This window comes from Caenorhabditis elegans, chromosome II (assembly GCF_000002985.6).
Source record: "Caenorhabditis elegans chromosome II".
Classification (NCBI taxonomy): Eukaryota; Metazoa; Nematoda; class Chromadorea; order Rhabditida; family Rhabditidae; genus Caenorhabditis; species Caenorhabditis elegans.
In genome coordinates, this window is record NC_003280.10 from 10,611,467 (window position 1) to 10,626,991 (window position 15,525).

Sequence of the window (15,525 nt, forward strand, 5' to 3'; positions counted from 1 at the left end):
TTTTCTTTTCAAATTTCAAAATCTCACGCATTTATTCCTATGATTCCGAACAAAATAATGAAATGTATTCCATTCTTATCGCAAAATTTTTGCTATTGAAAAGTGCATTTTCTATATGATAAGAAATTTAAGGTAACACTTTTTGAGGAACACCTTTGTGTTGTAAAAATAGAATTTTATCACAAAATCAAATTTCCATATTCAATTTTTTACCGGAAATCATTGATTGATTTTTGAACACTTCTCTCTTCAGTTTTTCCTATTTTTATTGATGTCATCATATAAATTTGGTTTCAGTTTCTTTCCCGTATTCAACTAAACCAGAACTATACGATTTTTCAAAAAAAAAAACCCCATAGAGAATGTCAAAATAGTCAACGTTTTCCCGCTCATTTTCTAGTCCCTTGTTAATTAGAAAATAGCCATTTCTTCCATGTTTTCTTGTTCATATTTGTTGACAAACAGCATTCATCCGTTGCTGGATTACTAATTTTTTTTCTGGAAATTTGGAGCTTTAAACAATGTGTTCTTAATAGCTCAAATATAATTTTAATTTATACGGAACTTTGAATTTTCTTAAATCATTTCTACAGTCTTCATTTTCAAAGATGGTTCGGCCATTTACTAAATTTTCAACAAAAATAGGAAAATTTAATTTAAAAAAAAAAAAAATTTGAATTTAAATTGCGGAATGAATTTTAAAAGTCATCAAAATCCTCATTTTGCTAGACCCCATAGCTGAGAATTTCTAAATTTTTTTTGGATTTTTTCTCCGATTTTTCATATTGTTATCGTTTCAATTCAACACATATTAATTTATTTTCATTTTTCAAAACCAAATTTCAAATTTAAAATGAATTTTATTTTGAAAAACTGTAATAGCGTATTCCCGGTAGAAGGTTTTGTCTGATTTTTTTGGTTTTTCGATGTTTTTCAATATAAAAGAAACTGTACATTTATCAAAAATTATGTTGATTTTAATGAAAAAATCATGAGCCGAAGTTGCCGGCTGCCGAAATTTTTAGGGTTCGGCATCTTCGGCAACTGCCGGTTGCCGCACAGCCCTGGTACAGACTATTAAAATAAAATTAAATTTGTAAAAACTGTTGAATTTTTTTGGTCGGCTTCCAAAATTATGTAGCAAAACTTACAAATTGCCATTTTTTGGCAGACTTTGAAAAACAATCAAAGAGCTTTTGGGAAGTTTTCATATAATAATAGGCCATTTTTGGCGCAAAAGGAGTGGCTTTAAATAATTCTTACAGACAAGAAATATAAAAACCAACAATTTTAAATTTCAAAAACCTGACTTGAAGCCTTCCACATTCCCCTTCTCCCTCTTCATTTCATATATTGACAAACAAATGTCAAGTCAACAATACTCATTGTTTTCCACTCTTAAAGAATTATCGCAAGTTTTTATTTTTTGCTGTGCTCAACACTATATATTTGTTTCGTATTTACACTTCTTTCTCCACAAACTTCCATCTCTCTCTCTCTCTCTCTTGTTCATCTCTTTTCCGCCTATACTGTCTCGGATCTACATAAACGAAATGCATCTCTTATTTGTGCTCCTCCCATCCCACTTCCTTTTTTTGGCTGCTCTCACACTCTCACCTTTTTTCCACAAAAAAAAGCGTGTAAATATCAAATATCTCATGATTCCCCAAGAACCACAACCAGACGTCTACGAACTACCTGAACATGTAAGAAAATACTGTATTCAGATGAAAAATGACCGCAAATACTGGTATTGTCTATTGGCTCTTGGAGCACTTGCATTGCTCAATGCAGTAGTTTCAACGATGATGAAGCCCGCAGATGTGACGCAGTGAGTTACTTCACAGTAATTGTAGTAAAACCTGAAAATTTCAGTCATGTCTCGGTTATAAATATTCATTGGATTAATACAATTATTCTTCTCGCCGGGATATCACCATTTATCTTTCCACAAAAAACCTTGAAGTAAGTTTTTTATTTATTTTGGAAATCTTTGGAAAGATAGCCAACGCGAAAATAACCTAAAATTGTGCTATAAATCTTTTAAACTTTTTGAAGCTTGAAGTCCATTTTTTAGGTGAAGCACCTTTTTTCCAGCTATCATAATTTTGAAAGTCGACCAAAAAAAAAGTTTTCTACAAATTGTACATCTTATTCAAGATTTTATTATTTATATTTGACCATTTCTGGTGAAGTCTTCAGATATACAAAAAATTTTCAAAAAACACCACATTTTTAAAAATTTGGCGATTTACCAAAATTTTGGCATTTTTGGAATTATTTTTTGACTCGTTTCTTTTTTTTTCAAATTTCTGTAATAGGAAACTTAAAAACAACTTAAAATTAAAAATTCTGTAAATTTTGAGGCTATTTTTGTTTTGAACTTTTCAGATTGCTCACAATCAGTCAAGTTTTTGGTAAATTGCCAAAAAAAAATTAATTTTTAAATCATGTTTTCCAACTTTCTAGGATCTTAACATTTCGAAATTGCTAATTAATTTTTAATTTAACTTTCTCAAATTTCAGATCAGAGACTGCAATAGTTGTCGTCAACGTTTTAAGCCTCTGCATTTGTATCAGCTGCGCGTTTGCCGACATTGGGAATATCGGAATAAAAGTTTTCGGAACACCAAATAGCACTGACTTTTTCTCGAATTTCATCAGCGGTGATGAAGTTGAAGCTGTAAGTCGTATAATTCGAAATATCATTCAAGCGCATTAACAAATATTGAAGGAGTTTCCCCACCCATCACCGGAGATATCGGAACATCTTGCCAAGTTGGCTTTAAGATTTGTTAGTTTTCTCCCCCATCGCTGCTCTAACACGCTTTTTGACTTATCTAATACACTTGTCCGTCTTGAACGCTTTTGCAAATTTGAATATAATTATTTAAAAATCTTATAATTTTCCAGAGAGATCATCTATTCGCATACAACTGTCTGGATTTAGCGATTTGCGTTCTTGCAGCTTGTATTTCGCACAAGCTCATTGTAAATCGAATTGAGGCTTCTCCAAATGTACATTTGGTAAGTTTTTCTCAGTTTTTTTTCTCTGGTTATAAAGCACAAAAGATGCCAAGAGTCACGACAGTCTGAAAATGAAAATCGAAAAAATGAATTTTTAATCGTTTACAGATTTTAGAAAAATTGCGAGTTTTTGGTTATTATTTGAAGTTAAAAAAACAACTTTGTAAATTTTCAAAATAGATTCTTTATTTTTAAAAAGTTTCAGATTTATCAGAAAAGAACAACCAAAAATTAGGAATTTGGTGTAAGTTACGCTAGCCCTGAAAATAAACGTACCAATATAGTAATTTTGTAAAACATTAAAAATTCGGTGGGTCTCGCAACGATCTGGGTCGCTACAAGTTTCAAATTGTGCATAATTGTTCATTTGATATTTGGAAAAGAATCTAATAAAATTCCATTTTTTAAACTGCATTTGGCAAATTGCCAAGTTGCCGATTTGCCGGAAATTTTGATCTTCGGCGAATTGCCGATTTGTCGTTTTTTGAACAACAATTACCAGGAGGGTTTCAGAGGATTTTTTTAATAAGAGAAACTTAAAACTGTGCCCTTTAGAATTTTTTCCCCGTTTTTTCCAGATATTTACATCTAATTTGATTGCTTTTCAAAATAGATGTAGGAAGATTCATATGATGCGCACAATTTTGTCAATTAAAATTGAAATTCTGAAATTTCCAAAGAAATTTGGAAAACCACAAACAATGACAAAGTTTAAATTCTGGCAATTTGTCGATTTGCCGGAAAAAGAGTTTGCCGCCCACCCGGTTGGTACCCGGTTAGATTTTATTTCGAACAGGCAATATTTTTTATTTGAGGAGAATTAATTAACAAATTTCCAAATTGAATTGAAACTTAAATTTAAAAAATTGAAACAAAATAAATTAACAAATATTAAATAACCAGTTCCTGGAACAACTTTGAGTAATTAAAAAAAAAATTTAAAGACCGACAGCCGCCGACTCCAAGGCTATGGAGTTGCCCTGATAATGATATCTGTAACTGGAATAGTGAATCACTTGTATCAAAGGATCATTATGGTAAATCACAGACAAGCAATATTTTTGGATATGCACACAATTGATGAATTCTCATGGCTTGTCATCAATCTAGCAACAGGAATTCTCGTATTCCTATCGTCAAGATCTAATCAAATTGTACAGACCACATCATTTGTGCTTTCCGGTGCAACAATTTACCCATCATTTTTCTACGCTTGGCTGGATTATAGGTAAACAAACAATTTTGTAGATCACGCCAAGATTTCATTTTCAGAATTATGACAGCTTCTCATTCAAATTTCCTTTTCCGCCAATCAATGATCTCTCTTATGATCTCAGTTCCTCATATTTTTGTACTTCTTGCCATTTTCCTGACATTTGTCGTAAGTTTGTTTTTTCGTTGCAATAGATGATATTGATAATAAAACGTATTTCAGCTTTCCCGTCGTGATGCCACACGAGTTAACATGAGTCATCTGAACAAACTCATCTTCGTCGGTTTCTCGGCATTCTTCTTGATCATCTCCTTATCGCTTATCAATGTTAATCTCTATGCCTTGTTTACCAAGCAGTTCTACAAAATATTTCATACCAGTGAGCAGAAGGTGAGATTTTCAATTGTAAAGTATCTGGAGGAAATAAAAATTTGGTAGAATGCCAAGTTAAAAAAGAATTAGAAAATAAATACATTTCAAGCACCTGTGCAGTTGTGAAACTTTACAAAACTTTAATAAATTTAATTGAGACCTATTTGGAGCTTTTAAAATTTGAAAATTTCCCCAAAAATGCTAAATATGGATATATGCATATTCCATTATAAATCTGGAGTGCTCATGGAGATTTGAATGTTAATTTTAAATATAACAAAAACTTTGAAACAAAAATACAAAAAAAACACCAGATAAAATTTGATTTTTCCGGTACAAAACTTTATTTCAATTTTTGAAAATTAAAAATTAAGCCAAAAATTATATTTCCCATTATAACTCGAAATCTGCTACAATTACTGAAAATTGTATGCTAATTTCAGAAAAGAAATTGCACCAAAATTACTGGAGCATATTTGAAAATGTTTTCCGTCAGAAAACGTAATTTGAAGTTTTCAAAATTTTTGAAATTTTGGAAAAGTTAATTTTGGCAACATAAGAGGAATATTAAAAACTTTTCCCACTGGCGATAATTAAAATAACAATTTCATATTTCAGCTCCCCTTCCTCACTGCATTCCTTGCTCTTTTCACTGGTCTGAGCGTTCTGAGCAAATTTAATTTTATCACAATTGCCATCTCCTTGGTCCTGGGTATTTTTTCCATAAACGCCACATATCTCCACATTTTCTCATTTATCTATCTTCAAAAAAATGGTTATTTTATCGATGGAACAAGTGCGGAGTTTCTAGTTTTACCTTCTGATACATATGACAATAATACGGAGTGTAAGCGAATTTCAAGGGTTTTACTAAAAAACTGAAAGATTGGATATTTCAGCATCAAGTGTACATACAATTGAGACATCATTGAATGTTATTTCTCTAATTGGATCAAGTGTTCTTGTGGTGTTTTTGGCCTATTTGGCAAAGTAAGTCTCTGGAAAAAATGATATAAAAACAACTTTACATTTTTCAACATCAGCTCAAAATTTAATTTCTATAAAAAATAAAAAGAGTTCTTTTTCAAAAAAATTTCTGAAAAAAATATTCGTGGTATGCGCTCAAAATCTCAGTTTTTTTTCAGAACCGCTCTCCCACCACCTGACACATCAGAAGACTCTACAGAAGAAATAATCGCAAAGAAAGGGTACGAGAAGCAAGTTCTCAGTCTTGGAGTCGTCATGTTGTTCTCTGCTGTTTTCGTATTATCTCTTGCCTTTTACGTCTTCTTCCGAGCCTTCAGTCCTCATCCACTGGTTACTATTTATTCACAACTATTTCACGTTGTTCTCGCACTTTCTATCACTTCATACGCGTTGTTCCAGGTAAGAAAAAGTGATCCTTGTACCATAATTTCTTGCACAAATATAAATTTCCAGGTGCTAGTCGCCGAGCATCTCTCGCGATATCCAATATTCTCATGTGCTCTAGTCATTCTTTCTGTCATTCGGGCATTGGATATTCTAACTCAAATCGATTATAAAGACATTGGAAATCAACCATTGACATGGACAATTCATGCGTTGGTTGAATATATGGCTATATTTTGTAAGTTTTAGAGATTTTTAATATTCTGACAATTTTAATTTCAGTCCATTTTGCCACCATTGCCACCATCTTCAAAATTGAAGGAGCTGGAAGACCACTGATTGAGCCGGCTGAGGTGAGGAAAAATACAACTATAAATTTCATGTTATCATGTACCGTAGGAGCACGGTAGGATTACTGTAGAATTGGAAAATAACACTTATTGTCTTAAGAATTGGTATGACTATGAGGTTAGTTAAGGGATATTGTCGGGTACTGTAGGGGTACTGTAGGCTTATTGTAGTTAAAGCACACGTAATTGTCCTATTCAAAACAGACCCGTAAGATGTCAACTGCAACTTCTTCCAGGCCAATAAATGCAAAAAAAATTAATTTCTTTCCAGATCCCAATGTCATTTGACAATCCCCTGGGCAATGCAACAGATGATAACGGGTACATAATGCTGCGAACAGCAGAAAACGAGCAAACAGAGTGATAAAAAACCAATTGATTAGTCATAATTCAAACCAATTTAGTCATTCCTCCCACCTTTCCCCATGAAAATGATCTCGCCACGTGTCTATTGCCAAAAACTGATAATATATTGAATTTGTGAGTTGCAGATGTATTTTTAACTGTTGAATATTTTTAATAAAGTTAAAATATAATTTCACTTTTTATGGAAAAAATAAAATAAAATAAATATACTGGGGTCACGCTACTCATATTAGCACTCTGCGTACAAAAGTTTGTAACATAACAGAGTTCAAATTGAATTTATTTTATAATTTTTCCATTTCAAAATGGCAGCAGTAGTGGCAGTGAAGCAAAAGGAAAAGGGTCCACAATGCAAGCTTTCGACTATCATCAATGGACAGTTTATGGTATGTATTCAGCCTGAGACGTGCCTGCATGCCTACAGGCTATGGTCTGCATTTTTTATGGGCACAAGTCATGCGTAGGTTACATAGAAGGCAACCGTTTCTACAAGGCCAGTGTTCGACTTCAAACTGAAATTTATTCAGTGAACTATTTCCGCAAATTTCAAGCTCCATAAAATAACAAAAACGCTTTTCCAATAAGCTTCCAGAACTTTTCAGGCAGTCCAAATGATTGGTAAAGGTGCATACGGAGTCGTGTACGAGGTGGTTCGTCGCAACTCTCCGAATACTCGATTCGCTTGCAAAGCTGAGCTCGCAATTGACCATAACAATCTGAAAACAGAGTGGGATCTGATGACATTACTAAAGGATAACAAATCGAAACACAACATTATCGGCGTCGAATTGGGTAGTGAACGCAATTTTAATTATATTGTCATGCATCTTGTCGGTCCATCGTTGTCCGACTTGAGGAAGACAGTTCCAAATAAGGTAGGTCAATGCAAATTATGTTTTGTTGTGAAGTATGTAAAGTTAATTGGAATTAAGTGTCCGGGGATGTTTTGAAAATAACATTAAGCTTGACAGTTTTAAATTGAATAGTGATCCTCGTCGAGGGGTCAGGGGGCACCGCTCACCTTTTCTGCTGGGGAGGCGACTCCGTAAAACTAACTAAAGTTTGATTCCATGTTTCCTTCAGACATTCACATTATTCACTACCGCAGTCTGTGCAATTCAATGTTTCGACTCATTGGTTGAAATTCAAAGAATTGGATATATTCACCGAGACGTCAAACCATCAAATTTCGCGATTGGAGTATTGGGTTCGGAGGAGGAGAAGTTGGTGTATGTTCTTGATTTTGGTCTGTGCCGGAATATGTTTGTAAGTTGAATCTTATCTAAAGCTCACTAAAGTCAAACAACTTTGTTCATTTTAGAATAAGCAGAAGGAGCTTCGAAAGCCACGTATGAAGGCACCATTTCGTGGAACGATCCTTTATTGCTCCTTGAACATTCATCAACGAATGGAACCTGGTCGACATGATGATTTCTGGTCGCTGCTCTATATGATGATTGAATTTCATTTATCAGATCTTCCATGGGAGAATATGAGTAAAGAGGACACAAAAAAGGCGAAAGAAACGAAACTGGATGGATTGTTGGCGAGGTGTCCGCCGGAATTTCGGATGATTCGATGCTACTTGCTCACTCTTACTTATTCAAAAGAACCGGGTATGTGGAGTTTTTTATAGATTAAAAATTGAATTGAGAATTTTTAAAGATTACGTGAAGCTTCGGGAGGTTTTATGTCAAATAATGACATCTAAGAAGTTCACACCGGATATGCCTCTCGATTGGCAAAAAGGTGGACCTTGTGAGGCAATCTTTAAGCCTCAGGCCGCGTGAGTTTTCCGTAATTCAACAGCTATAAAAACGGCTACTCATTTTCAGAGTTGTCAAACACAAAGGGACCAAGAAAAAAGTCAGCCTCGCAGAGCTTCTTGATCTACCAAAACCTGGTGGCAAAGTTTACACAGAGCGAGATTTCCCACAGCCAGGAGAACAAGAGCCAATGAGAGATGAATCAGTATCAAAGAGTGATGACACGATTATTGAGAAGGAAGGTCCACCACCTGCACCGAAGCCTGTTTCAAAACCAGTTCCACCAAAACCAGGAGTTACGATGAGCTTGAAACCACAACTGGCTCAACAACGGTGTTCCGCAGAGCACAAAGATCTTAGCACACCTCCTGCTATTGCTCGTTCACCGATTGGACAAAACACGACTATGAAACCGCCCGTGACTGCAATTCCACGTCCTCCGATTGAGAAGCACAGTGTGAGAAAAGCAGCACCAGTAGCACATTCTCCACGGAAATCGAAGTCGAATACCAAAGTCCCACCTGCTCATTAGATTGAACTAAATGATGTTATGAATAAAGATATGAAATGGCTTAAGATGTGATTTTGGTTTTACATTGAACTATAAATGTTTTAAATTTGGAAGGTTGGATCAGACTTTACTCTGGCAAGATCTAAACTAAACTCTGGCAAGATCTAAAAAAAGTTATGTCTAAGTTTTGCCAACTTCTGAACCAATTTTATAGTTATTTGAAAAAAAATTCGCGCTAAAAACAGAAATTGAAAATCCTCGTTACATAATTAACAACCTGCAGGTGTTGCAATGTTTTGCACATGAGGCAGACAACCTGCCAATTACAATAGAAATCAGGGAGAATATCTTCTATACATTGTCCTCAGAAACTTGAACAGGTAATCTTCGAGATTTATATTCTCAACAATTCTACATGTTATACTTGACAATAAATCCCTCTTGTATTCTCCAAATCTTCTTTCAAATGCCTTGTGGAGTGTCATAACAACACGTGTTGCAATGTGTTGCACTTTAGTTATACAACCTGCCAATTACAATAGAATTCAGAAGAAGGTGCTCTCTCTCTGCAGAGGGTTCCCGAATCATCGTTCTTCTTCGGGAAAAGAAACCACGCATTCACAATACAAAAGAAAATATACGATCGAGTCCGTAGCACACGGGTGGCTATTGTAAGGAGGGGGACTTTTGTGTGCAAGGGCAACAACGATGCGGTCACTAATTACAGTGTGCAAGGACGAATCGTCGGATGAGGAGACGACTGGGATGGAGAAGGAAAGGATGGACACATTACACAAATCAACTTGAAATTCGTCTCATTGGCGACTACCATATTGTTTCGCGCAAATTGAGGTGATGATCGTGTGTTTTATGGTATTTGAGAGTCCTTTCGAGAAAGGTGAGGTGGATGGACTCGGAAAGGATATATGAAAATGGGTTACTGTGGAATTTGGGAAGATTTTTTTTTCAAATTGATTTATAGCCTTCAGAAATTACATTGGTGACAGCGTTAGCCAAGTATCCAGAAGTTTCTAACCAGGTTACAGACACCAGGCTGTCGACAATTGGCAAATTAGAATTGTCGAGCACAACACAAAGTTAGATAAGTTAGATACAAAGTTAGACTTTTGAACCACAATATTTGACCAATTGGCTGAGTAGCGACTCAAAAATGTTGAAAAGATTTCAGAAGACCCAGAAGCTTTATTCTTATTTGTAAATTTCTGGATACCTAATTTTCAAAAATACTTGACAAATTAGCTGAGTAGCGACCCAGCTTATCTCACAAAGGTTTTAATGAATTTTTGAATTTTTCAGGTGCATGGAATTTGGCCAAGCTTACGCCTTTAGATTTCTTTTTTAGGCCTATTCCTTAGGCTGAGACGCTAGAAGCTCTGTTCTGAAACAGTTTTTATTCAGACCCAAATAAAAAAGAAACTTTTTTTTTGCAAACAGCGCGAAAATTCTGAAAACGCGCCTGTGTTCATTTATCCCATTTTAAGTTCAAGTTTCATATTTTTCAAAACCCAAAACTTCGCAACAATTGTTTGATCTACTCGAAAACTTTCTAAACCTTGTATGTAGTCCGTTTGAGCACTTATAGTACTAACCTACTTTCCTCCAACTTTTCAAAGATCATTTTGTGTTCTAATCTACCAAAATTTAACCGGAAGTACAGTAATACTTCAAAACTAGGTCTATGAGTTGCACAAACATTTCGTACTCCCCTCCCCAACTAAACCAATTCTCATAAGGCGAGACAAGTGGGTGGGGCCTCTAGGGGATGAGGGGGAAACCTTCGTAACCTCATGAGAAGGGGGACGCATTCTTACAACCAACGCATGTCAGGATTGCACTCATAAATGATCATCTCCTTGTATTTGGTTCCAATTTGTGTACTTTTATTACTTGGGGTAAGATTTTCTTTTTTATTTGTTTGACCATGGCCTAACGGTTTGCATAATTTCTAGGATATTGGTATTTATTTCATTACCTAAGATTTTTAGTTCAGAAATAACACTAAATTTTTAATTTAGAAAATGCTCAATGCCAGCGGATTTTCTAGCGTTTCTAAATAAAAAATTTAAAACTAAGTAAGCGTTCAAAAACTCAAACTGTGAACTCGAAACTGTAAGTTAAATTATAGAAAATATTTATTAACTTTTGGAAATTTTAATCTTTTTGGGAATTTCATTTACTCTTGATAGAATTTTTTAAAAAATTAATTTATATACTGTATTTCCTCTATTAGAATTGCACCACTTTGTTCAACTTTGATAGCTCTCACTATCAGTTGTCGTTTGTGCAATACAAAAATTTTCAATTGACAAAACGCTCAATTTTTTTTCTATTGTTTCGTAGTTGGTCATTTTTTGATATTTTCAAAATTAACGAAGATATTACGTTTTGAAGTGAAGTAGTGCAATGCAATACTATTTGAGGAAACGCGGAACTCATAGGATGGGGAGGAAAATAACGGAAAAAATACGATTCTCATTAAAAAATTTTTTGGAATAATTACCTTGATATTACATATAATCTTTAATTTATTTGAAATACTTCTAAGGCAAAATTCACAAATTTACATTAATGCCGAAACATTTTTCTCGATTGCAGGCACCAAAAACCAGTGGAGCAGGAAAAAGTGCATCGGCGTTTGACAATGCGATAATTGGTAGGTACCCCCCCCCCCCCCCCCCATCATATATCATTTCTCTTTCTTCGAACTATTTATACTTCTCAGGTCAACCATATATCTCATGTCAACGTGACCGAATTGTCATTGAGGTGATCACCGAACGATTGTTCACTGGAAAAGTATTTGTGAAAGGAGATTACGCGAATCCACAATGTACCAAAACCTTCCGCAATGGGGTTGCAAGTAGTGGTGGACATATTGAAGATGAGACGTTTTTGGGTACAGTTACGAAATCGAGAGAGCCTTATGTGGAAGATCACTTGAAAGCGAGTAGAGGATCATCTGATTCAAAAATTTCGAATCAATATCAGAACCAGAAAGCCACATCGAATACCAATTTCGAACATGCTTCAAAATCTGGAACTGACCTTGGAACTAAATCCAAAACTTTCCACGAAAACGACATCAACAGTGCTCCAGACATTGCCGAAACTTTCCTTCTCCCACGAAAAAACGAGACGACTTCGGATACAGACGAAGGTGAATGGAAGGGCATTGGTGGAGCATCTGCAGGCGGAAATGCAATTTTCGGTGGAACAAGAGGAGAAGAACTACGCGTTTTTGGAAAATCTGTGACTTCATCTTCAACGAGAAGTCGACCAGGGAGCACCTTGTGAGTTTTTGAAAAAAACTATTGAAACTTATTGCATGTAAATTTTTAAACTGGTTACAACGTTTTAACCCAGTTGTTTGTATGTTAATCCTCTGGGCCTCCCATTAAAGAATTTGCAGTGTTCCCTCTAATTGCAAAAACCGTAAAAAATTTAAATTTTCACATTTTTCCCTCTGACAAGCTCATACTGAAAAATTGCTGAGAACCAATAAAATTTCTTAATACTGAAAACTGCTTTCAGACCCCTCTCAACCTCCTCATCCCCCGATTGTCCACCTCTCACAACTTGTGCTCCGTGTGCTTGTGAAGAGCGTAGAACTCGGCGAGCAACTAACTCAATTCGCCTGGAAGTTCCCCTTAACTCCTGCAATACAAAAAGAGATCGTAAGGTATGTGTCGATTCATTATAGACCAACCGCATAGTTATGTCAATTATGGGTGTGAATGATCTAGATCCAGAGATACATCCGGTTTTTTGCGTGTTGTCGGAAAGCGTTTTCAAGATGTTACGTGAGCGGATCAAACCACTTGAAAACGTTTCAAGGACGATGCAGAAATTCGCTTTCTAGGTCACGTGTTCAGGAAAAACCTAGTTTAAAATAATACAATTTTTTATTTCAAAATAAAGTTAGGTAACTGAAAATATTTTCAGCTAAATCCACCATCAGTTGTTGTATCCCTGATCGCAGTCGTCTCATTTCATGATAGCTTCATTACAAAACTCGACAAAGCTTATCACATTCAATGTGCTTATGCTGAAGCTGAGAAAACAGTCAGTACGGATTTAGATGTCAAGTGGGTTTTTTGATTATCAGAGAGAAAGTTTGTTTTTGAATAAAAACCAGAGACATAACAATTTGGTTAGGAATTGTAAAGCGTCGAAAAAAGTGAAGAACACCAATTTAGTCAACTCAGAAATTTGCAGCGACTACTCAACCGGGCTCTAGTTCCCCGCGCTTTTATAAAATTGTCAGATTAGCACTTCTAAAGCTGCTGATGTTGATTGAAAAATTGCGACAGTTAGCCCAGTTTATCTAAATTATATAAATAGGTTCTATATTCAATTCAAAGCTGAAACCCACTTAAAAGCTTTTTAGCTATTTTCAGCATGACTGACGAACAAGAAATCAATGGAACCGTTGAACCACCCTCCTGCGACTACTTGATCTCTGATCAGAATGGAAACTCTGTTCAAAACAGTCTTGTTGGAGAACTGGTTCGACATCAATGGGTCTGTAAAGGAGGTTTAACTAATAAACTAAAAATGTTGGTGCATCAATGTTATGTGAAAGACGGAGCAGGTCAACAATTTGAAGTAATCGATCAACATGGATGTACACTTGATCAATTGATGCTTCAAACACCAACATATTCTGAAGATGGAATGAGTGCACAAGTTGATGCATATATATTCAAGTTTCCTGATAGATCAACCGTTGATTTTCGATGTACAATTACTTTTTGTTCTGTGGATGATGCTGAGTGTCTCGATATGACGGTGAGTATTTTCTCAATTTAAAAAAGCAGGCTTTAAAAGTCTCAATTTATTGTTCGTGGTGGACTTTCTTTAAATAATAGGAAAAAAAACTAAAACAAGTTTCTAATAATGAAATCACAGAGGAAAACTGAGAGAATTCATTTAATTTTATCGGAAAACTCCAAATAAGTGGCTCAAATTTAGAAAAATTGATTTAAAAATACTATTCCCCGGTTTCTGGAAAATTTCTTGAAAAAAACAAATCTACAATGTCATTAAATTTAAATATAAATTTTCAGCCTCCAAAATGCGGCGCGAACAATAATTTGCTACGAAGAAAAAAGAGATCATCACACGGATTGTCTTCAATGTCTCTACATGCAAATAGTCTTACTGTATTTGACATTGATTCATCAAAAACTGATACAAATCAACTACTACCAACACCTGCATTATTACGGAAAACATTTGAAGAATACGAGAGAACTTTCTGTGTTTCTGTTGCAAGTTTTGGAATACTTATATCTGCTTCAACGTTCTTTGCAACTATTTCAATTGCTGTAATTTTTTCTTACTTTTTCCTTCGTTTCAATCACAAGCTCTCTATTGATGATGGATCTTCATTTTAGTTTTTTCTTTGTTTTTCTCTACATGTTTCGGGTTCTATTTTTTATTATACAGTTATTCATAATTAATAAATAATTGCAATAAAACAATGTCAAAACTACTTCCCATTTTGATAAAGAAGTATTACAGGTACAGTTCCTGTTAGTCAGCCGTTTTTTTTGTGTACAAACTGAAAAGTTGGCTGAAAAATCAACAAACACACCCTTAAGCATGCGATACTCATATTTTGGTGTGGAAATATTTTGATTATTCAGTTTTTTTGCTTAAGAATTTTGCCAGCAGACAAAAAGGTTTGAATTGTGTGAAAATATTAATTTAATTTCAAAAATAAAAAAATACTCCTGAAATTTAAGAAATTCGAAAAATTTTGTATTTCAAAATCTTATCATCACCTCCTGTTTTTCAAAATGCCGTCACTTTTGAGGTGACCGTTTTTTTTTGTTTGTACTTGACAAAAATCCAATCAAAACAAAACTGCACACAGTCTGTATTTCTTTTTTTAAATATTTTCGATACCGTTTTTAATTCGATTTTCAAAAAAAACGTACAGTTGATTCTATGTACACTTGCACTTTAAAATTATTTGAAAACTGCAATAATCTCACAAAGTTTACCACTGCATTTGGCGCTAATTCTCTGCACAATTTTTGCGCAAAAAATTTTAAAAGTGGAGTTCTAGTGGGTAAAATGTTTACAATGTTTCTATGGTGCTAAATTGGCCAAAAAATGGCCAATCGCTTCAAAATGTTCGGAAATTTTTTTTGGGAAGTAGAACAAAAAATCTGTTTTCTAAGAGTTGTATATTTTGATCATTTTTTAAAAATTATTATTAACATAAAAATTTAAAAAATTCGCTTTAATTGTTTTTGAACAAATTTGCTGGGTTCAAAGTTTGACAATGTTTTCAAGTTTTCGTTTCTTTTTGTCAATGTGAAATTTTAATTTTTCTGAAAAATATGTAATTTGCTACTCAAAGAAATTAATAAAAAATTAATTTAAAAATATGACAAACTAAAAAAATAAATATCTAAAACTAAAATCTACATTTTTTGGTTATGAATTTCAGAAATTTCAGATTCTCAAAAATAGAACTGCATTTTTTGAATCTTGATTTTCAAATGATACATTCGAAAC

At 34.3% G+C, this 15,525-nt stretch overlaps 3 protein-coding genes across 4 annotated transcripts; all 3 read left to right on the top strand.

Moving 5' to 3' along the window:
• Nucleotides 1-1,576: 1,576 nt before the first annotated feature.
• Nucleotides 1,577-6,875, top strand: C14A4.12 (Phosphatidylinositol-glycan biosynthesis class W protein). 2 transcript variants are annotated; one of them, NM_001026777.4, is made up of 14 exons: nucleotides 1,610-1,831; nucleotides 1,876-1,965; nucleotides 2,527-2,683; nucleotides 2,735-2,794; nucleotides 2,914-3,027; nucleotides 3,972-4,255; nucleotides 4,300-4,408; nucleotides 4,463-4,630; nucleotides 5,231-5,459; nucleotides 5,512-5,602; nucleotides 5,758-5,998; nucleotides 6,053-6,221; nucleotides 6,266-6,336; nucleotides 6,605-6,875. In NM_001026777.4, the coding sequence occupies exons 1-14, from the start codon at nucleotides 1,728-1,730 to the stop codon at nucleotides 6,695-6,697; spliced, it is 1,980 nt and encodes a 659-aa protein (NP_001021948.2). In that variant the 5' UTR covers nucleotides 1,610-1,727; the 3' UTR covers nucleotides 6,698-6,875. The 2 variants fall into 2 exon arrangements, with proteins under 2 accessions (NP_001021949.2, NP_001021948.2); NM_001026778.5 differs by lacking the exon at nucleotides 2,735-2,794 and having other exon boundaries at nucleotides 1,577-1,831.
• Nucleotides 6,876-6,990: 115 nt separating this feature from the next.
• On the top strand, nucleotides 6,991-9,041 carry C14A4.13 (Protein kinase domain-containing protein). Its single transcript, NM_063891.2, has 6 exons — nucleotides 6,991-7,085; nucleotides 7,302-7,574; nucleotides 7,783-7,965; nucleotides 8,021-8,315; nucleotides 8,365-8,485; nucleotides 8,535-9,041. Exons 1-6 carry the CDS (start codon nucleotides 7,005-7,007, stop codon nucleotides 8,995-8,997), a joined length of 1,416 nt encoding a protein of 471 aa, NP_496292.1. The 5' UTR covers nucleotides 6,991-7,004; the 3' UTR covers nucleotides 8,998-9,041.
• Nucleotides 9,042-10,798: 1,757 nt separating this feature from the next.
• On the top strand, nucleotides 10,799-14,480 carry cutl-9 (ZP domain-containing protein). Its single transcript, NM_063892.6, has 7 exons — nucleotides 10,799-10,889; nucleotides 11,593-11,650; nucleotides 11,720-12,287; nucleotides 12,529-12,676; nucleotides 12,940-13,082; nucleotides 13,395-13,785; nucleotides 14,064-14,480. Exons 1-7 carry the CDS (start codon nucleotides 10,839-10,841, stop codon nucleotides 14,391-14,393), a joined length of 1,689 nt encoding a protein of 562 aa, NP_496293.2. The 5' UTR covers nucleotides 10,799-10,838; the 3' UTR covers nucleotides 14,394-14,480.
• The last annotated feature ends 1,045 nt before the right edge of the window (nucleotides 14,481-15,525 follow it).

Bases quoted from the DNA above. Each gene is read 5' to 3' on its own strand.
- C14A4.13 (NM_063891.2), top strand. From the start codon at position 7,005: ATGGCAGCAGTAGTGGCAGTGAAGCAAAAGGAAAAGGGTCCACAATGC. The intron at 7,086-7,301 runs GTATGTATTCAG...AGAACTTTTCAG, and splicing joins TCATCAATGGACAGTTTATG to GCAGTCCAAATGATTGGTAA. The intron at 8,316-8,364 runs GTATGTGGAGTT...GAATTTTTAAAG, and splicing joins TACTTATTCAAAAGAACCGG to ATTACGTGAAGCTTCGGGAG.
- C14A4.12 (NM_001026777.4), top strand. From the start codon at position 1,728: ATGAAAAATGACCGCAAATACTGGTATTGTCTATTGGCTCTTGGAGCA. The intron at 2,795-2,913 runs GTTAGTTTTCTC...ATAATTTTCCAG, and splicing joins CCAAGTTGGCTTTAAGATTT to AGAGATCATCTATTCGCATA. The intron at 4,631-5,230 runs GTGAGATTTTCA...TTCATATTTCAG, and splicing joins TTCATACCAGTGAGCAGAAG to CTCCCCTTCCTCACTGCATT.
- cutl-9 (NM_063892.6), top strand. From the start codon at position 10,839: ATGATCATCTCCTTGTATTTGGTTCCAATTTGTGTACTTTTATTACTT. The intron at 12,677-12,939 runs GTATGTGTCGAT...AAATATTTTCAG, and splicing joins ATACAAAAAGAGATCGTAAG to CTAAATCCACCATCAGTTGT. The intron at 13,786-14,063 runs GTGAGTATTTTC...ATAAATTTTCAG, and splicing joins CTGAGTGTCTCGATATGACG to CCTCCAAAATGCGGCGCGAA.